This window comes from Tinamus guttatus, unplaced genomic scaffold (genome assembly GCF_059628265.1).
Source record: "Tinamus guttatus ecotype Peru unplaced genomic scaffold, ASM5962826v1 Tinamus_guttatus_pri_ptg001150l, whole genome shotgun sequence".
NCBI lineage: Eukaryota > Metazoa > Chordata > Aves > Tinamiformes > Tinamidae > Tinamus > Tinamus guttatus.
In genome coordinates this window covers 377,203-401,834 of record NW_028289684.1, presented here as the reverse complement: position 1 = coordinate 401,834, position 24,632 = coordinate 377,203, and the positions used below count along the sequence as shown (strand labels likewise).

The window sequence follows — 24,632 nt, the reverse complement described above, 5'->3', positions numbered from 1 at the left end:
GATCTGCACCCAGGCCTGACACGATCTGATGGATGCACTTCCATCGTGAGCGGATGGTCAGCACGGCCCCACAGTTGCTGAGAGGGTGACACTTAGCAGCCCCAGCTTTGAACTACCTCTGCTCTGTAATGGCCCTGTTATTCAGACTGATGAGGTCAAACCTGGAACCACCCTGACTCCTTGACTCATTCTCACCTGATTAGCAGAGATTCCCACACCTGCACCTCACACCCCATCACCTGCCTGTGGTTTAAGCCGTGATCCTCATTTGCCAGATGAATAATGAAAGCAGAGAGGCCTTGAAGTGATACAGGGCAGGTTGTCCTTAGTGTAGGGCTGGTGGTGAGGGTTTAATCCCAGCTGGATGGCTCCTTCTTGGGGAACAGTTTACTGCTTGTTAGCTTGGGGTAATCCTTCTGTCTTGATTTTCTGATGAGTTAAGAGCTTGTCACACTGAGCTGAGAAGAGCCATTGAAGAGGACTGACCCTGCACCATCCTGCTGAAATCCTACATGCTGCCAAGTCTTGGAGTCACCACCAAGAGCCGAGAGAGCTAGGACGTGTGGAAAGAGCTGCAAGTGCTGGTGAAGCTGCACAAAGCCACTTCTGTGCTGGAGGAGGTATTTGAGTGGAGCCTTCACTGGTGTAAGGACAGGTGCTAAAGGCTCCATGTGCAGATGGAGGTGCAGCATTTCCACGGCAGCCTCCTGCTGCAGCAAAAGCTGCAACATGGAAGTGTGGTCACGGTGGTGAGGCTCACCCAAGGGAAGGTCTCCACCAGGGCACGAGCCAACGGCTGCTGCGGCCTGTGGGGCCTGGGGCCTTCCCTCTGCCCCAGGAGGCTGGGGTGCCCAGGGCCACCAGAGCTAGTGAAGCATTAACAGATCCCCAGGTTGCCCCTGTGACTAAAGGCTAAGTCGTTAAGGCACCTCGTTAAGGCTAATTCTGAGGGCACCTATGTTAGCTCACGCTTCCCTCCAGCCCACAAGACTAAGGACAGTCCTGGGAGCGCAGCGGCTCCTGCTGTTCAGCTACCGGCTAAACTTTGCCTATCAAAGTCCCCACGTTAATGCAGGGCCAAGAGTCCTTCGATGGCACTTGGGCAGTGGATCCAGGAGGAGGATTTTGGATGCAGAGGGAGCAGCTTGAGGAGCTTTGGCAGAAGTGGGATGAGCAGGGACAGGAAGGTGCCCTTAATTGTGGGTCCCGGGGGTCTCTCCCTGGTCACAACAGCATCTAGGCTTTTTGCTATGACCTCCTATTATATTTTCAGCTCTGCCATGAATTTGAGCAACGTTAGTGTTTTATTTATATATTTATTCCAACAGCAGCATTTCAGAAGGGCCCTCCAGCTTAGAATGAGCTGTCTCTGGGATACGTCCAGCCTGGTGCTCTGATTGATGAGTATCAGAGCTCCCGTAGGTCTTGGATGGGTTTAGGTTGCTCAGCTCTCCTGGAGCTAGGCCCAGCATTCTTCATGTGGTGCAACTCCAGAAATGGAAGTGCTCCAAGTGAGCAGTTTCTTTCCCAAAATGGGGATTTTTCTTTCCCTTGGATGGAAAACACTCCAGACAGGAGAAATATTATCTCATTATACAGTGAAGGAACTCCATTTAATAACTGTGGGTACCAAATTTAACTCCGAGTAATTTTTAATAGGGATTCTGATATGAATAGAAATGTTTGGATCCTTTCCTTGCGATGTTGGGAATTCACATTACAGAACTATGTTACTGCGTAAGAAATAGCAATGAAATCAGCCTAAGGAGATAAAAAAGTGAAACCAAGTAGCCTAAATTTGCTAGAAATTCATTCCAAGGTCCCGATTACAAGAACTGGTTCCCCATCTCGGTTATACTTGCAACGCTGCAGCTCTGCGCGCTGTGCTGCTGCCTCCTGCGCTTGCCACGTTGTGCAGCGGGGGCTGTCCCGGGCCTGCCAAGCGCCAGGGGATGGGCAGCCTCTTCCCCAAATCCAGGGCATTTCTGTGTGCAGTAAAACTAGGACTGGCTGGAGCTGGGTCCTGTCTGCAGCTTTCCTGGCGCTGCAGGCACGTTTATTTGAGCAGGGAGGCAACGTGGCATAGGGGAATATTCGCACAGGACATTAGGCAATGGTCATACAAGCAGCCATAAACATTCAGTAAGGACGTACGTGGGTTTTGTGTATGTTAGCTGACTCGGTGAGCAAATGTATATTATTTACTCCATAGAAAATGATCCAAACACTCTCCTCTTCATCCCTTTTTATGTCGCCTACCAACCTTTGTGCCACTCCTAGCTATTTCAGCATCAGCAAATGAGGGCACCAAATAGAACCTTTCTCACAGTACAGCACAACTGGTATCAGTTGTGATTAATTAATAATTCCTGGGATTTTTGCAAGTCTCTCCCTTCCCAGGTGAAACTCGGTAATTAAAAATGACCTTTGAAAGCTACCACTCACAATGGTATCTGCTATTTCTGCTTAATTTGCTCCCCTGCCATACATATAAAACTGTGAATAATTGCAGTGGTTTATTAAAGCAGAAAACAAAAAGCCATCAAACCATGGAGATCATTCTGTTTCAAAGTATTCAACAGCACATGATAGATATGAGTGTTTTGTGCAAGTTATCTTAATGAAATAAGAGACAGGATTTTTATATCTAACTATTCCTATTTTGTACAAGTGTCACTGTTCTAGCAATTCTAGGATCAAACTGATCTGGAATCCTGTGCATCAGGCAGGTCTCTCTAGTCGTGGAGGAACTGTAGACTAAAAATATAGCCATTCTAACTAAACCTTTTACAAATGACACATTAGAACTCAAAACTCCTGACAACATCTTAAAAATTTCCTCTGCTCCTTACCCTAAAACTCAAAGGCTAGAAACTTGCTGCTGCCTCTAAGCAGCGAAAACTCTTATGAAAAATCTTATGAAATAATGTCAAGGAAAACCAAAGGAGCAAACTTGGGACATCCTAGGACTGCCAACAACATCAGAAGAGTTGACAGCATTGGATCTCCTCTTGCATTCTGAAAGTGGTCAACGGCCTGAGCTTTGGATACTGTAATCAAAACTATCAGGAAAGAATTGCATTTAATTTCAAAAGCTGATTTGCATTGAAACTTAAAATGCATTGCATAACAAAATAAATTGAATATAAAAGAGAATCAATGCAAGCAACACTGTGCACGTAGCTTCATATGAAGCAAGGTAATGACTTGGAAAGAGGGCTAGGGAGGGCCCAGGAGCCTGGAGGCAGAGATTTCATGTCCTACAGAGGCCCTAGAGCCTCTGTAGATGTAAATGTAGAGCATTTACCTTCAGCTTTTTGGGCCTGACACAACAGAGCCTGAGCTAGTTGCTATCTGCTCCAGTGCTGCCAGCTGGTGCTGGCAGGTGACCTACTTTGAGTCAGAAACGGATGTGAAATGGCCCCACTCCCACCTGCCTCCATGCCGAGGCCTGGCAAGGGTGACCAGCTGCCACCCCACATCCTGCATGGGAAGCTGGCGAGTGAACAACCCCACATAACCCTTGGGCAAAGGCCCCTGAAAGCCAGGCAGCTGAGTGCAGACTGAAGGATGCAGCTCTGGGGAAGCTGTTTGTCACCTAAGCTCCCCGCTCCAGCTTTTAGGAAGAAGCGCTGTGGAAGAGGAGGCTGCAACCACGGCGTGGACGTGGGTCTGGTCTGGGCAGGGGGGTTCCTGGGGTTTCCTCTTGTAGATCTCTGCGCAGGGACATGGCCTGGAACCAGCGTAAGATCCCACCCCAAGGCAGTGTCTCGGCTGCAAAGGAAAAAAGAAAAAGGGCACTTACCTCCCTCTCCCCCAAATGGGCATCCTGAGCGATCACAAGGAGAAGCCCCAAGTACCCCAAATCAAACACACAATTTGCCAGCATCGACAACTGGAGGGTTTCCTACAGATTTTATACCCAGGACGATTTACGATTTAATTTAAGCGTGTTTCCAGACGTTTCTTTTTGCAAGCAATCACCTAGGCTACATTAACCTGATGGTGATATACTGCCATCCCGGGCAGCCCTCAGAGAGACAGGGCGAGACCACAGCACTCAGAGGTGCCACCGTCCCCCATTTATCTTCCGGGGTGTGCAGTCTTGCCAGGGAAGCAGCCTAATTGCATTAACCCTCTCACTGCCAGCCCTTGCCTTTGAAAGGGGTGATTATAAGGGGCTACATTTCCCGTACAGGCCTTTCTCTTCATTTTGTCCTCTCTAGGAACAACGGTCCCTGAAAATTTGCACGGCGTCTCAAAGCTTCTTTGTTTGCTTCTTTGTTTTCCCAGATTGTTGCAACGTCTGCAGCTGCAGAGGTGTTACAGCTGAATTCACCTTTGCGCAAGTTACAATTCTCCCTGCATCCTACGGGAGACAGGCAAGACAGGACACAGCAGATGATCTTTGGGAAGCTCTCGTACCTGGTTTGGATACGGACATCTCCGCCTGAGGTTTGCTTCACCACAAGCGCAGCGCTCACAGGAGTGGCACAGGGTTCTGTTTGTCACTAACCCCTCTGTCCCAGGTACCACGGTCCTTATTAGTGTCCCAGCTAACATCCTGGGAAGGTCTCTACTCCATTCAGAGCTGTGGTATCTGGTTGTCAGCTCAGATGGGGCAGCCCTGCACCTCCGTTGCCTCTCGAGACCTCCCTTTTGCAACTCAAAGGGTGTTTGCGAGCGCCTCTGAGGGGGGCAGCTGCTCAAAGAGGCAACGATCCCTTCCTCCAAGCAGGGCTGGCTGCAGCTGCAGGCAGTGAGGCGGCGCAGCTGGTTCTTCTCATGTGAGACAGCAAGGCCACCCGAGCACGTCTTGGGAAGCTGCAGATAAACAAGACACAAAATGAAATTGCTGCTTCAGGGGAAAGGGCTTTTAGGAATTTCTAATGCCCAGAACTGGAGGTAACAGCCCTTCACAAGCTGTGCCACATCCGAGGACACAGCTGCTCCCTGCTTTCCCCCCTGCCTCCATGCAGCAATGAGGATGGCCTTGCACCCTCGGCTGCTCCAAAATCAAAGCCCCTTCTATTTTTGCAAGCTAGGGGCAAACACCTCTTCCAAGAGGAGAGGTGTATCTGAAACAGCCCTTTCATTATATTTATACTTAAAAATCTAACAGTGACTAAAGCGGTTTGCATAATATAGAGCTCTGGAGCCTGAAATACTTGCCTGCTCTCAGTAAAAAAAAGGAAGTCCTCAGATCCTCTTCTGAAGATGGCAAGAAAGTGACAGAGTTTTCCCTTTACAGGATATAAATACGCAGTGCAAATAGGTAGCTGCTGTCGCCGCTTACGTTTTGAGGTATCGCTTGAGCCTGGCAGCACTGGATTATTTTAGTGTCAAATCAAAGCCCTGGTTGTATAAAGAAGCCGGGGAAAGGCAAAGTCTGTGTCGTGGCACTGGGTGGGAGCTCCAAGAGTGGGGACAGCCCTGGGAGACGCGTCCGGGCCATGCAGCTGAACCTGCCCTCCAGCTCACTGGCCAGAAAGCCCTTTGGAAAAGCTGCTGCGCACAGGGAATAGGTGCCTTCGGATTCGGGTTTGAGGAGGCTCCTTTATTGTTGCAGGGGAGGCACATGATTCATTCTCACATTGGCTAAAAGAGAAGACTCTGTTTTGTTTTTCCCCTCTAAGAAAAACATTTAAGGGTCTGTTTACACAAGAAAAAAAATGTTGCTGACTGGTTCTTTTTTGGAGCAGAAAGCTCCAGTTTGCAACACCCCATTGTTTGCTGTCCTTGCCTTTAATCTCGTCCCAAATCCACCCCATCCACATGTCTGCTTAGCAGCGTTTTTGCCTGGATACAGGGGATTTTTGCCCGGATACAGGACACTAGTATTGCACCTAGCGCTGTGGGGATATTTTGGGGGATACAATGGCCTCTGTGTTCCTCCCTAGTACAAACACGTAGTCAGGCTGGTAAAGAAGTATATATATGCTATATATAAATATATATTATATAAAATATACATATGTGTTATGTATATATACATTTCCCGGTAGGGCACGGGGCGCGGGAAAGGCTCCCATCCCCGGCCCGTTCCCCGCTCCAGCCGCAGGGCGCCGCCATGTTCCCCAGGAGGGCGGGGCCTGCGCCACGGGCGGGTGGGGCGTCGTATGCAAATGAGGCGCTGCCGCGCGCGGGGTGACCTGGGGCGCACGCGCACTGCGCGCCCAGCGGGGCACGGGCCCTTACACAATGCTCCGGGTTCCTTGCATAGCAGGGGGAGGGGTTATGCAAATGACCCATCTCTTGGCCACGCGAATGGTGGGGCGGGAGGGAGAGGCGGGGCCGGATATGCAAAAAAGCGAGCGGCGGAGGGCAGCGGCGAGGCGGGGGCGTGGTCCGCATGCAAATATTAAGGGCGTGGCCCGGAGCGAGGGACGGAGCGGCCGTTTCCCGGTTCGCCCCGCCCTAACGCTCCCCGTAACGGCCGGTTGGCACCGCCCCGCGGGTAAAAGGCGGCGCGCGTGCGCAGTGCGCCGAAATCGGGACTTAGTCTGTTACACAACGCGCTGCGGGGCCAGGGCGCCGCGCTCCCCGTCGCGTTCCGGCTCCCCGGCCGTGCCGCTCGCCTCTCCTTTCCTCTCTGCTCCGCGCCTTCCTCCGGCATGAGCGGCGACCACCTGCACAACGACTCCCAGGTGAGAGCCCTCGCGAGGGCAGAACGAGCCGCGCTCTCCGGGAGGCCGCGGGGCCCGTCGCCCCCCTCGCTGTCGGCTCCATTCCGCCTTCGCCCGGCGCCGCTGCCCTCTCGGCCGGCGGCCGCCCTCGCGCGGGGCCCTGTCAGGCCGAGCTGCCCCCGGGGCTCCATCCTGGCGGGTCGGGGCCCAGGCGGGGCTGGGGGGGGAGAGAGGGGGCGGGAGGACCGTGCGCGGCCGCGGCCCGGGCGGAGGGGAGGGGGCTCGGCGGGGGGGGCAGCGCCCCTGGGCTGCGCGGGTGCCGCTTCCTGCCGAGCCGAGTCCTTCTCATTTGTGCTTTAATTCCCTCAAAAAAATGAGGATTTAAGCGCGTGGAGGAGGGAGGTGGGGGGAGAAACCCCATCGCGCCCCCACCCGTTAGGGACCCCCCCGCCCCGTCCTCGGTCGGTGGCGGGACGGCATTTTCACGGTGTCTCCCCCTGTCTCCCCTCTCCGCAGATCGAGGCGGATTTCCGAGCCAACGGTGAGTGGAGCGAGCGAGGCGGCGCGCGCACAGACATGGCGTCCCAGAGACTAAGTCCCGGCTCCGCGCTCACCGGGCCCATTGTTCCCACCGAGCCGCCCCCGGCGCCCCTTGCCCGCCGCCCGCCGCCCCCCCGGCCCCCGCACGGGACGGAGGCGGCTGCGGAGGCGCCCGCTGCGCGCCCGCCCCGCGCCCCCGGCCGCCCCTTGGGCCCCCGTTGCTCCCTGGAAAGTCGCCTTGTCGACGGTCGGGACTTAGTCTCTGCGCCATTTTCTTTTTCTCCTCTCCGCTCTGTGTGCGCCTTTCTCTGCTTCTCCTCCTCGCCGCGCTGCCCCAAGGAGCCTCCGCCGAGCAGCCTCTTCGGAGCAGGCAGAACAGCGACGTATTTTTTTGCTAAAACAAATCCCCGAGCCGCTTTCTCTCTATATACATATATTTTTTTCTTTTTATCGCAGCCGCCCTCCCCCCCACGGCTCCCCTGCTCAGTTCCTTTCAGGGAATCCCTCCCTTCCCCTAAAATGAAAGGTGATTGCAACATGTTGCTCTTGAAAGGATTCTGCTGCATCCATTTTAAGAGCACTCTTGAGCCCTTTCCTCGCTGTTTAATTAATGCAACTTTACCTTTTTGGGTGGGGCTTGTTAATTAAAAGAAAAGGCTTATTTAAAAAAAAAAAAAGTGGTGTAGACATTTCCAGAAAGGTAGGCAGCATCACTTCAGAAAGTTTGCAAGCTGAATGCACATTTTGGTTAGAAAGCTTACGTATAAAAACTGGTAGGTCTTCTACAAATGTGTCTATATATATGCATAATTAAGTTTTTTACGAAGCCTGATGGCTGTGGACTTTTTTGGGGGGAGTGTTGCTTTTTTTTTTTTTTCTTTTTTTTTAAGTAGGCAAATTGTGTTCTTCCCAGTGTGCCAGATTTTGGCATGGTATGGGGTGGAAGAGGAGCTAAAAACCCATCTTTGTGTGCATGGGTTATTGTCGCACTGCTGGGGATCCCTGTGGAGCTCAGAGCTGTCCCTTAACTGCTGAGATGGCAGAGGACAAAAAGGGTTGAAGGGAAGACACCTTAGCTTGGCTGAATGCAACCTCCCAGCAAGGCTCATTTTCAGCACACCTTTCTGCACAATGTGCGTGTGCCTGGTTGCTTTGCAAGCTACTGCATGTAAATATTTACAGATCCACGTTCGTGTGCTCCTCTATCCATTCATTGGTGTGATTGTGTGTGCAGTAGCAGCATGAGGTTTCACATAGGCAGTTTCCAAACTTTGCTTTCAACTCTGAAGCTGCTGTGAAATGAACAGCATTTAACAGAAGAAAGGGAGAAGTAGAGTTCCCCAAATATATGGCAGGAATTCTTGAAGCAACTTTAATATAAACATGTATTGGAATATTTGTAGCCTTGTGCTGAGAAGTATTTGGCAAATGGTCACTTCTACTTAGGGAAAAGTAACCCCTGGAAAGCTTCAGTAACTGTTTTAAATAGGGGAAGTGATGCATTTTTGGCTATTCCATTGTAACTTCTAGTGCACATATTAAGAGTTTTTCTCTTCCATTGTGACTAGGTGTTGCTTTATTCTTAAGTGAGTTTTAGGCATACAGCACTTAACCCCTCTGATTCCGATTTTTACCATGGGTTGAAGGAAGTCATTACACAGTTTCTGAAATAAGACATATAGATGGAAAAAGTGCATTACGGGTGAATCAAGCACACCAAACTGTCACAAAGCATCATTGTGGCTGATCAGAGCTCCCTGGAATCCAAAACTTCAGTGATGAGACGTGTTAGTTCTGCAAGGGAATGTTGCCATGCAGTCACTGTCCTTTCTGACCTTGTGACCAAGACTGATATTCCTGAAAACCAGCCACCCCCCTTTGCTCTGACGTTTGTTTTTTACCCTGGCTTGTTTCTTCTGCACAGGAGCACCTTGCGCTTTTGTCAGTTCTGTCACACACTGTTGTGAGAATATCAGTTCTCTTCTAGGCATAGATGAGAGCTTGTTCTTGTTTTAATCCTGTTTCGGGGCAAAGATAAGGTAGGAATCTCGGATTATTTTATCCAGATGTTCAGACTGGTTGGTACTTTGGTTATTGTCAGATAGCTCTTACAGTAGAGCCAAGTCATCTTTTTCCCTTTACGTTAGGGGGAGGTGAAGGTTTGTGGTTGGTGCTGACTAGTGCTAAGATCTGAGTGTACCAGCAGTAAACGGTTCTGTTAATAAAAAGTGTTTTAGGTGACTTCTGGATTGTAGCAAGGATAGAGCACTTTGAAATTTCATGTTACAAATCTCTCATATCTTGGTCAGTGGACCTACTGTGTGGGGTTTTGAGTAAACAAAGATGTTGCCACTGTAGTAACGTGGGTGGGAATGGGCCTGTTAGATGATTGGAGGTCCCCAAGGAGCACCCTGGTTGTAGCCAGGACCCTAGGTCTGATCAGACATCAGTTTCACTGGTAGCGGCAGAGTATTAGATGTGAGAGATGCTGCCAATTGTAAATACATGTTCTTGGCTATTTCTTGTCATTAAATAGCCAGATCACTCTAACAAGAGTGTCCTGGGCAAATTCCAGCTTGGGTAAGTTGCATTCCATCTGAATATCCGGATTCTCCCTCCTGTTTAATTTGGCCGTAGTGAGTTTTTATTTTTTCACCTTAGCTATATTTTTGGCAGTGGTTTATGCTGCCGAGACTTCTCCATGTTCAGTTGTAGCAGTGGCTCTTTGGAAGCCATTCCCAGACAATATTATACTTAAACAGCCCTTTTCAAGTTCCATCCTTACAGTCTGTGGCACTGTAGAAGGGAAATGTGTAACTAAGTGCAGCTTGGTCCATAAAATTAGCCTATTTTTAGCAGATGTGAATTTTAAGGCGCAACTACAAACTTGTGAAAGGAGATTTTATTTTTTTCCCTTTCCTGTCTTCTGAATAAGTTGCAAATCACTTGAGATGCAAAACTTGTTTGAATCTCATTAATTTAGACTTGTAAAATTTTGAATTTCATCTATAAATCCCTTCTTATTACAGCAAACAGTATTGAGACTAAAGGGAATTTATCTTGAGTTTGGGTTCTGTTACTGTGTTTGTGGAATGCACTGGATTTTTTTTTTTTTTTTTTGGCAAAGCAATAACAATCAGTCCAAAGCTACTAAACAGCAGTTTAGTGTAATGTTTTTCATGCTTTTCCTGCCATATAATGGAGTGTGTTGCTGTTCATCAGTTCATGAGCAGAACTTCTGTAAAATTCAACAGTGTTTTGTATAAAAAGTCAGCGCCCTAACCGGTGCTTATCCTCTGGTTGAGTTGACCAATATTGTTAAGATGCAGTTTGGGACCAATCTCACTGTAGTAAAAGTTACAGTATATTTACAGGGTTCAAGTGTGTGTGTCAGCATCAAAATAGCTTCCGTAAGTCAAATGTGCTAGAATGAAGGGCTTGCTTTAATTATGAAGGATTGCTTAAAAAAAAAAAAAAAAAAAAAAACACTGCTGTTCTTGCTTCTGTACCTTATTCTCATCAGCAAGTGTCAGGCTTTTATGCTGCCTTGTACATCCATGTAGCACGTTTGTGTATCAGGGCAAAGATGTGAAGGGGAGTGAGCAAGAGAGAAATTAAGTTACTTTGTTCAGCGAGAGCGCTCGGTGCGAGTTATGGAATTTCAGCACATGTTTTCTGTTTTGCATTAAGGCCGTCTTTCATTTACGATGAAAGAGCTGGGCACTTAAAAGGTAGAGGTGAATAAGGAGGGGGGGATTTAAATACTACCAAAAAACAAAGCAGCAAGACAAAAAAAAAAAGTTAAAATTTAATGGATTTGAAATAACCTGCTGAAGACTACATTTCCACTTGCCTCTGCTTAGGTGTGTGTTTTGCCTGTTCTTGTTTTTGACTTTATTTTGGTGCTGTTTAAAAAACAGGGCTGCTTCTGACATAGGGCTCTGTGATTACCCGAGTGCCATTGTCCTAAAATATTGATAAAATTAGGAAGCTTGAAGTCCAGCTCTTGTGCGCTGTATCCTGCACACCTGAGGGCAAGGCTGTCTTCATGTTCCCCGGGGAGCCCAATGTCAGCAGTGCTTTAAAATGTAAAATATTTGGCTGGGGATCCAAAAGACAACAGGTTAAGGGATCAATGAACTTGTATTGTAAGAAGTGCTGCTCACAGTCTGGACCCAGTACAGTGTTTGGGGTCCTTCTAAGTCTGAAACTGCTTCTGTTGTCTGTTAAAAGTATTTAGCACTAGACCCCACTTCCAACACCTTTTTTTTTTTTTTCCTGTTGTTGTGGCATTGATTTTCAAAGCTTTCTTCACACGGATCTGGTGCAGGGGCTGTAGGATGTAACAGTGTAGCTTTGCTAAAGGAATCTGCAGATTGTTACAAGTGAGAGTCCGGAGCAGAAAGTTCACCACTTCTGACATGTATCTCAGAAATGCCAGATTATCAATAAAACTGTGAAAAGTGAATTAAGATCTTGGTGTTAAGGTGCTCTTAAGTATCAGGTGCAACATGAGATTTTTTTTTTTTTTTTTTTTTTTGCCCAGGAGTAGCCTCAGAATGGCTTTACTAAAGACTTTGAGGTCTGTTGTGTTAATTGCTTTGAAACATCCTGTGTTCAGTTAAAACTTAATGGGCTTCTAGTGGGAGTGGGGAGTTGAATGCATTTGTTAGCTGCAGCCGGTTTGGGTTTTGTTAGAGCTCAGCAGAATTACCTAAAAGGATTGAAGATCTGCTTTGGTGGCTAGTGGCTCATACACTTCCTACTTTTAGCATTTTTTTCATAATAAGTTCTTTAACTACAGTGTTAGGTGATATTTTGACTGGTTATTGTGATTGATTTCTAAAACAATTTTGGATGTGAAACTCTAATATTTATGTAGAAGTGCAAATTTTTACATGGCTTTACATACAGTGCATTGAAGGATTTGAACACAAATTGAGATGTAATTTCAGTTACAACTGTGACTTCAGTTATTTGTTGGATAGTTCATTGAATTCCAACCACTTCAGTTGCACTGTCAGCAGAAATGGCAATAATATGTAATTATAGCAAGTACTTAACATCTCATTGACTCAAATTCCTCTGTTAATGATTTCACTGAATTCCTGTTAAAGTAATACCTGCTGAAATAGCACAAGTTGCTGCCCTTTTAAAGAGAGACTGTCAGAGCCTTGCTTGCAGTGTAAATTTTCATAGTTTTGCTAAAATCAGCAGAGCTCTGACAGTTTATCTGTTTTTCAGTTATTGGATTGAAAGGATGGACTTTAATGATACAGCAACTTTATTTATGAAAATGAGTAACATAAGAAACAAGTGGAGATTTTTTTTCTGTATTTTTTTCAGCGTGGAATAGTTCCTCTTTCAATTCTGCTTGAGCTGGATGTGCTAATACAATTTCAGATATCTTTGCAAGACTTCCAGTCATTGAGGAGTATTTACTAGCGAATTAGCTGGAATTGCCTGTACGGCTGCTAGTTTTATAGAAACTGTCCCAACTTTTATTGGAAGCCTCATGTTCCAAATCACACGAGTGGGATACTAATTACAATTACATATTCCACTGCTACCTGTGTCTTTAAAGAATTGTCTTAGGTTTCTGAAAGAAAACGTTCACTGAAGAAAATCATATTTCTCACCTTGTTTTTTGGGGCTGTTTCACTTGACTGAGACAGCAGTATGTGACAAATATGCCTGTCCCTGCCTTCTGTCTGCATAACTATCAGCTCCAAGCTGTTCAGCACTGTCAGCGTTTAAATAGGTATCCCTGTTGGCTTTCAAAATGCCTTTTTTTTTTTTCCTTCTGTTAAGGGAACAAGAGAAAGGACCTGGACTTGCTGTTGTTTCAGCAATGTGTGAGTTTGTTGCTGACCTGCTTTTCCAAAAGAAGGGCTAGGAAATCTCAACTTAAAAACAAGCTGTTTGCTACAATAGAATGTTTCCTTTTAAATGATATGTCCACTTGCTGGTGTCCTTATTCTGATACTAACTGTCTGCTCTAGGGAAGTCCTGTTAAATTCCTGTAACATGGGCCTCTGGTGGCTCCCACTGTCACTGGTTTAACATTGGAATTAACACCGTGTTTAAGTGCTGCTCTGTGCAGAGCCCTTCTACTCCACGGTCTCTGCTAGTTAGTAGTTCAGCTGAACAAGCTGTAGTATTGGTTTCTGTGCATGCATAAGGCTATAGCATTTTTAGCACAGAATTCGTTCAAAATGCACTGGCTGACAAAAATATGAAATAATTCTACTGGATTTGATAAGTTTTAGATTTTTTTTTCCAACTCCAATGTTAACTTTTTTCATTCTTAATCTTTATGGTTATTATTAAGTTGCATTAGTGTCTACTGATGTCACAGTGAGGACATTTAAGAGGTGATATAAAAGAAGTAAAGTTAAATCTTGTGTCCTACTATCTTCCAAGCAATAAGGAATTCTTAGAAGTGTTTGGCTGCAGAAGGGTCAGTTTATAGGTGTATTTTCAAAATGAGATTTGGATTTTAATTTTTTCTTCTTAGCTGTAAACAGGTGAGAGCTCCAGACCTAGACTGACAGTGGAAGGAACTGAGCTTGCTGTGAGACTTCCCAAAACTTGTTGTTTTTGTAACACATACTTAACAGCAGTGAGTGACAAACTTTTTTTTTTTTTTTTAGATAAGAGAATAGATGAGCAGAGAAGGGACAGTGGTTATTGCATCCCATAAATTTACTGAAGTTTCATTGCAGAGGTGCAGATGTGTAATTTTGTCATCCCCTGGCTTCAATACCTGCTCAAATATTTCTGTGTGGAAAAGGCAAAATAGACAAGTAGCCCACACAAGGGTGGGTCACTTCACCCTGCGGGGATTTCCTTTGTTCCTGACTCTAACTGAAATCCGAAAGGTGACACTAGGAGACAGACCCAGGAGTAGCTCAGCTTAGAGACAGTCTGTACTACAGACTGCGGTGTGCTTGGGAGCAGCCAGTGTCCAACACAGTCACGAGGAAGGAGAGCACTGAGCAGGCTTTACTCCGGCCCTGGAAATCCTCGGAGTTGGTGTTGGAAAGCATCTGAAATGCAGATCTTGATGGGATGGGGGCAGTGCAGGCTCAAATATTGGAGGCATAATAGGAAAACTAGTGTAGTTGCTTGTCATTCACCCTCAGCAGACAATAGCTGTTCAAGAAAATAAGATATCTTTGTTTCTCAACTACGTATATTCCCTCTCTAAGCTTGAAGGGAATAATCTGTGAAATTGGGGTGGTTGTGATTAAAGAGCGATGCACCAGGATGGTGGAATCCTGTTTTAATAAAGGGATCCCATCAGTCTCTTGGCACATGAAGTTCTTTTCCACAAAGCTACTTATCGGTAGATTTGGGGAGGACCTTGGTGGCTGGAAAAGGGGATTTTTAACAGTGTTTTTTGACTATCCCTGCCATAAGAGTATTTGTGCATGTTCCCAAGCTGTTAGCATATTGCTTCTGCACACTAGAGCTGTGCGGGTGTGCACGTATGTATTTTTTACTTCACGTACCTTCATGAGCAAGAAGAGGAGGGCTTTTTTAGGGTGTGTTACAGAAAGGCCAGCTTGCTTTTGTGGGAGTATTGCAGAGCGCTGAGGCTCATGGTGCCCACTGGAAAATGTAGATTTGCTTTTTTAATTATGTCCTACATAGATGGTTGCTGTTAAAGACAGATTGTCATTCATGGGATTCAGCACGGAAGCAGAGCATTTCTGTGGTTGGGAGTATCTTTCCATGGCTGAGATTGATTTCTGCCTCAGGAAAGCTTGGGGTGTTCTCGCAGCCTCGCTGGAATGTTTTGATCAGTGTGTAGAGCTCACCTTTGGTGAGGCCGTGCGTCTGCCTCCTCCAAAGCTCTGCTCTGCAGTGAAGATCTGCCAGCTGCGTGTGGTGGTAAGTAGAGCGTTTTAGCAGATACAGGTTCTTTTGTAGAAATGTCCTCATGTTCTCAGCTGCGAGATAGTATTATAGGAGAGTAAGGGTCACTTGGAAGAAGTATTTTACACAATCTCTGTAGAGTAAGAAAAAACAAAATCTTGCATTTTCCCTTTGCTGCTTTCTTCTTCTGAAATCCTAATTGTCGATTTGCAACATCTTATTAATTTTTGCAGCAAACGTCTGGGACCTCACCAGCAGAGAATTATGCAGTTAGTTATGGAATAAGTGATAGAGTGATAGGAAGAAATTAAATATGATGTCTCATGTTCATCATGGGTCAGACTGACTACAGCTTGTCCTGTCTAAAGCCCCTTGGCTAAGGCATGAGCACTATTTTTCCTTGCTGCTCTGGAGTGAGCTTCCAAATGCTCTGTAACTCTTGAAGTGTTGGATCTCTCGATGTGATCGATGTGATATGGATATGGAAGTTGTTTTGCTGTCAGCCAAGTGACTGTAATTTTGCACCTGGAAGAAGCGGGCATCAATATCCACATGGAATAAGTTTCACAATGTTTAAAAAAGATTCTTCTGATGGACGTAGTCCAGAGACACAGCTTTATGATAAAGACTCGACAAAATACTGGAACAATGTTCTAGTTCTAAAAAATGGAACAATGCCTAAGTATCAATAGCTTTTGTCTGGCATTTATCTTTGCCTGGCATTTATCATTTACTCTGGACCACTTCTGCCTCGTGAATATATAAACTTGCACAGTGTCACAGAGGACCCATTTTCTTCCTTTAGTTGCAGCTTTTCTTCTATTCCAAGAAAGATGATTTAATTTCGTTTTGATTTGAATGTCAGCTTCTTAATTTTACCTTTGTACATATCATGGGAGAGATGACCTGTGTTTCAGGGCCAGGATGATGTACTTTAGGTGAACCTTTTATCGATGGCAACACATGACTGCTCAAGTCTTACACTGCAATGTTTGAACAAGGGCCAGACTTGCCAAAACGGCTGCTCATCTTCCTTTGAATTGGCAGTTTCTTGTTTGATACATGCTTTGAGGTGGTCTAAAAAGACCTCGGGGAGGGTGTGAGGTATCATTGGGCACTCTTTGTTTATTCCTCTGAAATATAGTAAGTCAGTCTTTAAATGTGTGCTGTGGATTTTTAGGTATTGAGAGATGTATTTGAAAATCACGTTTTTTGAGCAACTACGGAGGGGACCTGAGGTTGCTGAGGTTTGGCTAGCATAACAGAGGGGGCTCTTTTTGTGGCATCTGCAGAGTTTTATGAGGAGAAAGGCACAAATGGTGGCAGGGGAGATACCGTCACACAGATTGTGACCTGAGGTGGTTTGGATACCTGATAATCAGGTCAGGGTGCTGTGTTTTCTAGTAGATGCTGGTCACAGGCAAGCTCTTTCTGTCCTCAGATAGATCAGGAAAGTGAGTTGGTAATTCCTTATTCCATGTTTTTGTGGGATGCCGTTTTGGCGCTGTCAGCGTAGCCTGTGTTGCTCTGTGCTTGACAGCCCATGGGAAGATGAAGGTTTGAATCTGAAGGAGCATCTTTTGAAGCGGGGCAGGAAGCGCAAGGGAGGGACGTTCTATTGCATCTGGGCGCTCCGCCTGGGACTAAGGTCCTTTATGCTCTACGTTGTTATCCTGTCCAAAGGCCGTGCTGTCTAAATAGGCAGCACAGTGGGGGACGGGAGTGTTAAGCTCTTCTCGGAGGAAGAGAACAGAACAGCGTGGGAGGAAGCGACTCCTTCTAACGCAAAAATAAATATAAAGCTGCCTGGCTAGAACTAAGGTCCAGTTCCAACTCTGACTTTTATTTTCAATTTTGAATTTTCTCTCCAGTTGGAGATGCTGAGGGCAGGGCAGTACAAAGGAAAATGCTTGTATAGTTTTAGCTTATGTTGTCTTGTCTTTTTTTTTTTTTTTTCCCCTTAACTGCAGTACTTGTCTCAGGAGCTGAACTCTGTTCCATCTGTGGTACTAAATTGTCTCACAAACACTAAAATGTTGCCTGTTGGATTTTTCAATTAGTGAAACTGCTGGATTTAGTGTGTGGAGCAGCAGTTCGTGCTCTGGGTACTGGGTTCTGGTGTCAAGTATTTTTTCAGGCTAGGCTCTTGCACCAGATGTATCACTTCAGTTTGGGTGTCTCCTAACTATGCCTTAAGCAATAGGAAGAGCATCAACACAGCATATTACGCCTTCTGCCAGCTTGAAAATCCGAGTAACTCCATGAGTAAGATCCATTATTGGAGAGAGAAAACAGCCGGGATGGGCAGGTACCAGTTTGTACCTGCCTAGGGAGGCACTCTTGCAAGTTAGACGAGCGCTCTCCAAGTTAATCCAGCCTTCTGGGCCGCTGGAGGCAGGAGCTCTTCGGAGAGCTCCGTGTGAGGGGTGATTCATTGCAACGCAAGCGGCGTGTACAAAATGGAGGCATGAAGCAGGACTAATGACGTACTCTGAGGTTTGTTCTCGAGACTTAATGACCACCAGATGGGGAATAAAAAGCTGCCTGCTCTTCTTTAGAGGACTGAGAATGTCATTAACGCTATTAAAATGCGTTACATCTATCGTAATGTTCTCGTGAACAGTAAACCCCCTTATGTAGGGACCAGAAGCAGCTCTCCTTACTAGTGCTTCCCCTACAGCACATATTTTTCAGCACTGCTTTTGACTGAAGATTGGTTTCCTTTAATACTACTATGGGTAGAGGGCAAAGAGAACCAAGTGCTCTCTGGCAGTTGCTGAAATAAGGTGCGAGGTCCTTTCTAGCACTCAGGTGTGAATTGCTGGATCAAGAGGCAGTAGGTTCATGTCACTACAGAGTCAATGCAGGAGATGGGCTTTTTTTTTTGAACAAAAGTGGTTTTGATGTGTCTGCAGGACTGCACAGCACTGTTGCAGATGTTATCTTTTTCCAGCTTTTGTAGTAAAGAACCCCAGGCAGAAATCTGAGTGGGGATATTGCTGCTCATGATTCTGATACTTGCAAGCTGTTGTATGGGAGCCCTTTGTGTGCTCAGGTTATTTTGTCTTGCATATTGAAATATTGCTCTGGCTGTTCAGAACATTTTGACTTTTGATTTCTTATGTCCTCCCATGTTCTTCTACTCCAAAAGCAGGAAGTCTTTCTGAGGAGCTAGTGTCTTGTCTGAGTCATCATATTATAGCTGCATGTCACTTGCATTTTATTAAGGAAGTATAACAAAGCTGTCCTTAAAATATCTGTTTTTATGACTAGTTAGTCTTTTTATGATTAGTCTCCTAATTTAAAACATTTTTTCTCTGGAGTTGGTAGCTGTCATAATTAACATTTCTCTTTTATCATCAAATCTCTTGTTCAGCATCACCTGCGTCTAAAGCAAACTTAGCTCTAGGTTTTAAACTCTTTGCTGTCTAGATGTGAAGACAAGCTATGACTCTGGGCTCACTTGGTGCTCTACACTTGGCATCTTTCACTGGCAGCAGCTGCTCTGGGGAGAGCCCAGCGCAGTGTGGTTTGATTGAGCAGACTGCAGCTTTTCCTGTGGTGGATGGAGACAGGACAGCTAGTGATAAGATACCCAGTAATTTAATTCTTCAATTGAATATTATGCAAAATATGAAAGCACTTGAGTTGATAACAGTCCGTCAATTTCTTCCTTCATAAATAAAGGTGTAAAACTGTCAACCTAAACTACTTTGTGAAACAAGCCCTCCCCAGCTATGTTTCCTGAGATAAGGAAAGTGCTCAAAACAGCTGTAAGCCTCATTCCTTAAAGGAAGTTCTTATGTTTCCCTGCCCTCATGCTTTGTAAATACCCATCTCTCCCCCTCGTGCTCGAATCCAGGGCGACAGCACTTGAAACCCAAAGGGAACTTGCTGGCATGGGGCTCGAGCAGTCCTCCCTGCGCGGCATTGATGTGCTTGTGACTTGGGAGGGCAACAAGTTGGAGTTTTGTTTTTGTGAAGATGTCCTGGGGAACAACATTGCTAGCTTGCACATGGTAAATATTTACTTTTTAAATGGAACTGAAAAATATGCTGTTTGATTTTTCTAAACCAAGATATCATAGTGCCTTTTTATGTGTATTAACAGTTTAATCTCAGGAGAGCTGTGAAGCCTGGCAATTAACTCCTCAGTTGGAGGATACAGTCAAGACTCTGCTTCTTTCTGAATGCTGCAGGAAGTATTATGGAACTTAGTTTCATGTGGATCACAAAAAAGCATAATATGTTACATTTTTTTCTTTTATGCTGTTTTTGAAGACTGGAAGGTAAGTGTTTTGCTAGTTTTAGAAAGGATCTAATGTTCAGAAAGGCCTTTTTCTAAGCACTCGAAGTATTTTAAATCTTAGAAATGACTGAGAAGTTGTTGCATTTCTTGGTTATCTCATAGATTTTTTGTTTCCATGTTTTGAAGACAGTGTGGTTTGGCCAGGAAATTTGACGTGGTCAGTGACATTTGCTCCATTTTTTCATAACTTAAGCTGTAGTTTTACCTTTTAACCCCTTTCCCTGCCCAATCTATCACAACAGTACATTACTAGACAGTGTTTGTGCTGTTTTGTTAACAAAGCTTCCTCACTGTTGGCCACTGCTTTGCCTTGTATTTAATCATTACCAAAATTACTTTAAAGCGTCAGATGTGTAGATAGTTCATAAAGCAACTTCTAAAGCATTCCTTAATGGAGCAAATGTGGGTTGATGTAACATTAAGCACAAGCTTTTTCTTTTAGCTCTACTGGCTTATCTTTTTCTGTGAATTTGATGAACTCTTTCTGCTTGCTGGTAGCAAATTGTCTCCTTGTTTTACTTGTCTGTGGCTATTGCCCTCATTGTAAGAAAAGTGGTTTTTATATGAGAGTAGCGGTCTTCCTACTTCTTAGTGGCTAGTGGCAAAAAGTGCCTTGTTTTATATTTTTATTTCAAGATACTGTTAAGACTTGTCTTGCAAAAACCTGTGCCACTATTGGATCATTCTGGTCATGTATCAGACCTTTGAGCACAGGTACTGAATTATTTCCTGTCTTAAGATTTAACTTAGTCTTGTTTCCAACTAGGTTTTTAAAAATAAAAGATGAAAGAAGTGAAAAGTGAAATTTTGATTTTTGATTTTCAATTTTATTATCCCTTTCCTGCAAGGGGATCTTGTTCTGCTCATTGAACCTGCGAATTTGGGGAATGGAATGTGAAGTTAAGCATCTCATCTCATTTACCGATTCTCAGAATAGTTTATGTGCATCCATCCTGTCTTCTGCTACTAGGGCTGCTCGTCATGTGCTTTCTCATGAGCTTTTGTTAATACATGGAAGTAGCATTAAGTAAAACTTAAGACTCCAGGATTCCACTATCGCTGCCCTTTGAGATCTCATAGTATCCAATAAAGCTGATCACAATCAGTCATGATCACAGGGGGGGGAAAAAGATTTGTTTGGTTTGCTTCAGACTGTGGGAAGATAGCTGCAAACTGTAAAAGTTCAGAAATAAATGGTATGCTTCAAAATTTTACATGCTTTTTAGTTATGCTATTCTTAGTTGAGTGTTTAGTTTAGTTCCTTGTTCTACTGGTTAAGAATGGCATAACAAGTGGAGTGTGTCCTAATAGTGCAAATTTGGAGATCCCTGGGGTTGTGGAGAAAAGTTTCTCTGCTGTTTGGGATAAAGCAGAACTTACAGTGTGAGCATCGTGTCCTGCTCCTGGGAACCTGCACCGAGCTCTTGTCCCCGCAGTGCTGCTGTCTAGTTCAGCCTTGAAATGTGTTGGCAGGAAAGTGTAGGAGAAAAATGCAAATGCTGCTGTAGCCGGTTTGCACATGAGCAAACCAACGGAATCGGCTTTGGTGGCTGTGGCTTTCAGGCTAGTGCTTTTCCTCAATGTAAAATTCATATTAAATTTTAATACATGAATCTACTCAATTTTGACTCTTATACGAATAATAAACTTACAAATCTTTTTTTTTTTAATGTAATAAAACTGGCAGCCAGGAAGCTGTTATAAGGCTAGGAAAAGCCACCCCTTACTCAAATCATGCAGGAATAAATTATCAGATTTTAAAGATTGGTAGGTGTTCCTCTTGTTTTCCTTGCCAATTCCTGACATGGAATTAGTAGGTGGGAGGAAATATTTTAACTCTTCCTTTGGACCTGTATTATTCATTTTTTCATTTTGGATAAAATTAAAGGGGAATTATAAGGTTCTTGAATCCATAGGGTTGCTTCTATAGTGATCTTAGATAAAGGAACAACCCTCTTGTCAACTGATCTGTTCAATAGTTACGCTTCATAATCAGGAAAAAAATAAAAAGGAAAGACCACAGTCATGTTACCATAATCATAAAGTAAAGCCTATGATATGATAGAAGTTATGAGTGAAGCACTTGGGGTTTGAAGTGCAGAGATAACCCAGCTTTTGATGACACTTCACACCTGCAGTTTATTCTCTTCAGTTTAAGCAGCTCATTTAGGGCATATGACAGAATCCAACTGAAAGCTGAAAGGGGAGGAACAGCTGATTTTCACACTTAGTAATTTCTGCCTAGATAAAGAAGGGACGGGATCTGGTACCTTTAGAAATGGCACCAGCAGAGATAACCAGAAGCAATTGCTTCAGTTTCCTTTCCAAGAATATTTCCCTTTTCTTTCTTTCTTTCCATACATGTTATATATGAAACAAATTAGGAAAGCTTGCTTCTCTTCCTAAGCCTCAATTGAGGGAGATGTGAGTTTTGGATCTGGTGAGAATCTGGCATCTTTGGCTTATGTATTAATAGGATTCTGATTTCTATTCGGTGATGCAAATCATTAGAATTTCTGGGTTTTCTGATATTTTAGGTGGCACTTTTTCTTAAGTTAGAGTTTTATTATGCATATTCAGGTAAGCAGAAAACATTAGCTCACATGACAGACATTTTGTATTCAATTATCTGTATCAGTGTGATTTTTAATAGTTGCCAGCTAGTGAGACTTGACCTGGATTTAAGAAAATAAACAGATTACAGATGCATAACAAGATGAAAATCAATGACTTAAAGCAGCAGGCCGGAAAATGTTACTTTAAACTGAGGACTTTTAGTGGAATTGGTGCAGCGTATCCAGGAGTTGTACCTGTTAACCCTTTAAGTATTGCAATTGCAGCATGGTGCACTTTAAAATACCCTGTTAGAACTGACAAGACCAGTGCCGCTCCAAATGACATGCTTCTTTCTACATCCCCTTTTTCTTCCTTTCTATAAACAAGTAGTTTATAAACTGCAGAAGTCTCAACTGCCCCTAAACCTTTCAGTTACTTTCTTGTGTATTTTGACTAGAATGAACTTTCTTGTCATTTATTAAATGCAACAACGTCTCCTTAGGGGGGCTAGGAATTACATTTTTTTCTGTCGCCTTGAGAGAAGGTTGGGGTAAAGCTGATGCTGGTGGTGAGACATCTGCAAACAACTGTTGAAATTAGCCCAGCGTGGCTGAGTGGTCACAACTTGTCAGCTGTGTGAAAGGTGGTGAGATAGGTTAGTAACCATCCAGTGCACTCGTGTGCTTGAAATAATTGACTGTAGATGAAAAAAAGGACACTATGATTGGGGGGGTGGGGGGGGGGGAAGCGTGCTTAAAGAGTAATAGAGTTGCTGCCAATCATGCTTTGGAACCACTGTTCTTTTCTGACTGCAACAAGCAGTGTCCGAAGCTGCCTTATGATGTTGGGATGGTTAATAAAAGATTTTGAACAAATGCCACTAAAGTGCCCCCTCTGGGGATGCTACCACAGCTCGTATTGCTCCCACGTGCACGAGCTGCATGCGAGATCCTGGCTGCTGACATGAGTCTTAGTCACTGGCCGCAGTCGGAGGAGCCTTTCAGTACAACTGTCTTGTTTGGATCTTCTGTGACACATTTGCTGAGGGGAGGCGCTTGTCCTGGGTCAAACCCAGGATATCCAAACATCCCAGGCCATCCCTGTGTGAATACAGGCTCTCTTTGAGCTGCTGGTGAGATACCAACTTTTAGTGAATCCAAAAATGCTAATGATTTACAAGAACTTTGTGCATGGCCAGCAAGTGAAAATAGTTTTCTTGTTGACACCATTCCAGTGTAATGTTCCTGACAGCACAGCAGCTCTGCTGGCTATTGCACTTTTAGAACTGAAACTTTTATTCTTCCCTCAAATCCTACCAATCTCTTTATTTATATGATGCAGCTGAAGTTTCCATTATGCTTTCCCAGGACTCGGAATCACAGTTGTTTCTCCGTAGTCTTTCCTGTTTGTGGAAGGTTGGCTGTGCGCAGTAAGTAGCTGTTGACACCATCACAAGTTGTGGGGTTGGCACCTTTCTAACAACGGTGTGAAGAGCGGTTGGAGGTGGCAGAGCCTCCTGTGCGGGACAGTGACAGTCTCCGCGGGCCCCAGACTACAGCAAGTTCTCCCCAGTGCAAACGTGTCACCAGAAGGTTTTCTTTGCCCTCGACCTAGTCTTGTGAAGTAACTCTGAGCTGTTCCCTGGGCTCTTCTTTGCCAAAAAGCTCCAGCAGATGATTTGGGCCATCCACTCGTGAGATGATGCAGGTGGGAGAGGGTCAGGGCACCTCAAAGCTGCTGTTTGCTGAGATATGAGGGAAGCACCGAGTGTTTCCCCAAGAGCAGCTCTGCCTGGTCCTCCAGGAGCCCGTGGAACAGCTAATGTGCAGAGCAAAGAAAAGCCCCTGCTGTAACTGTCCCCCACCACTGACAAAACGTGAGCGTTTTGGACTTGCGTGAGGGGAGGGTCGAGCTGTGATGGGTTTTCTCAAAACCTGTGCACCTCAAACTGCAACATCTGCAAAGGAAAAAGGCTTCTATGAACCAGAAAAATAGGGTTAACTGAGCCGTTTTGCCTCAGATTGCCTTGAAGTAAGGGATATGTTATCTCGTGCAGTTGGCTGATTGCTCCGAAGTCTAAACAGGAGTGGGAATGTTGCAACTCCCGGCTATGCAGGGCCCTTCGGGAGAGCCAGGACAGAAGGCGAGTGGAGGGCAGATGCCTTAAGTGACCCTGGGCACTTCCCAGGTCTCCACTTCCAGTGCGGAATGTTTCCCGTTGGCTTTTACTGAGACAGGAGCGTGCTGGGCTGCAGACTGTGCTAAGCCTTAGGACTGGGCTAAAGGTTTGTTGCTTTCTAGGTCTGACCTAGAAGGCTCTCACATTATCCATCTGAATCCCGTTCAGTTTTACCTTCTTTCGTAATTTTTCAACTACACTTACCTTCTTGTATGCTAGGCTGGCCCAGTCTCTCTCTCTCTCTTTCTCTCCCCCCGCACCGAGCCTGCTTCTCCCGCCTTGCGTCTACATTTCACGCAATAGGAAGGAAATTCTGATGTGAATTTGTCAAAAAGTGGGGTTAGATGCTCCAGTATTTGTTCAGTGTTAGTGAATTTAAAGGAAACACACGTGAAAAATCTACCTTTAGCTACCACTGTATGTAAAATATTTATTTCTAAAGCTGATTCTGTTATGTGTTCCCCTGGCAACGTCATTTTATACATCCCCAAGTCCTAAAGACTCCCTGTTTGTCTTGTATCTGTTAGCAACTTACAAACAA

At 45.0% G+C, this 24,632-nt stretch overlaps 1 protein-coding gene across 1 annotated transcript in view; it reads left to right on the top strand.

The window, feature by feature from the left end:
* Nucleotides 1-6,493: 6,493 nt before the first annotated feature.
* Nucleotides 6,494-24,632, top strand: part of TOP1 (DNA topoisomerase I) — a 60,557-nt gene continuing 42,418 nt past the window's right edge. Inside the window, exons 1-2 of the mRNA XM_088538702.1 lie at nt 6,494-6,647; nt 7,143-7,167. Coding sequence (XP_088394828.1) covers nt 6,615-6,647; nt 7,143-7,167 — 58 coding nt within the window. The 5' untranslated portion in view covers nt 6,494-6,614. The remainder of the gene's footprint in view (nt 6,648-7,142; nt 7,168-24,632) is intronic.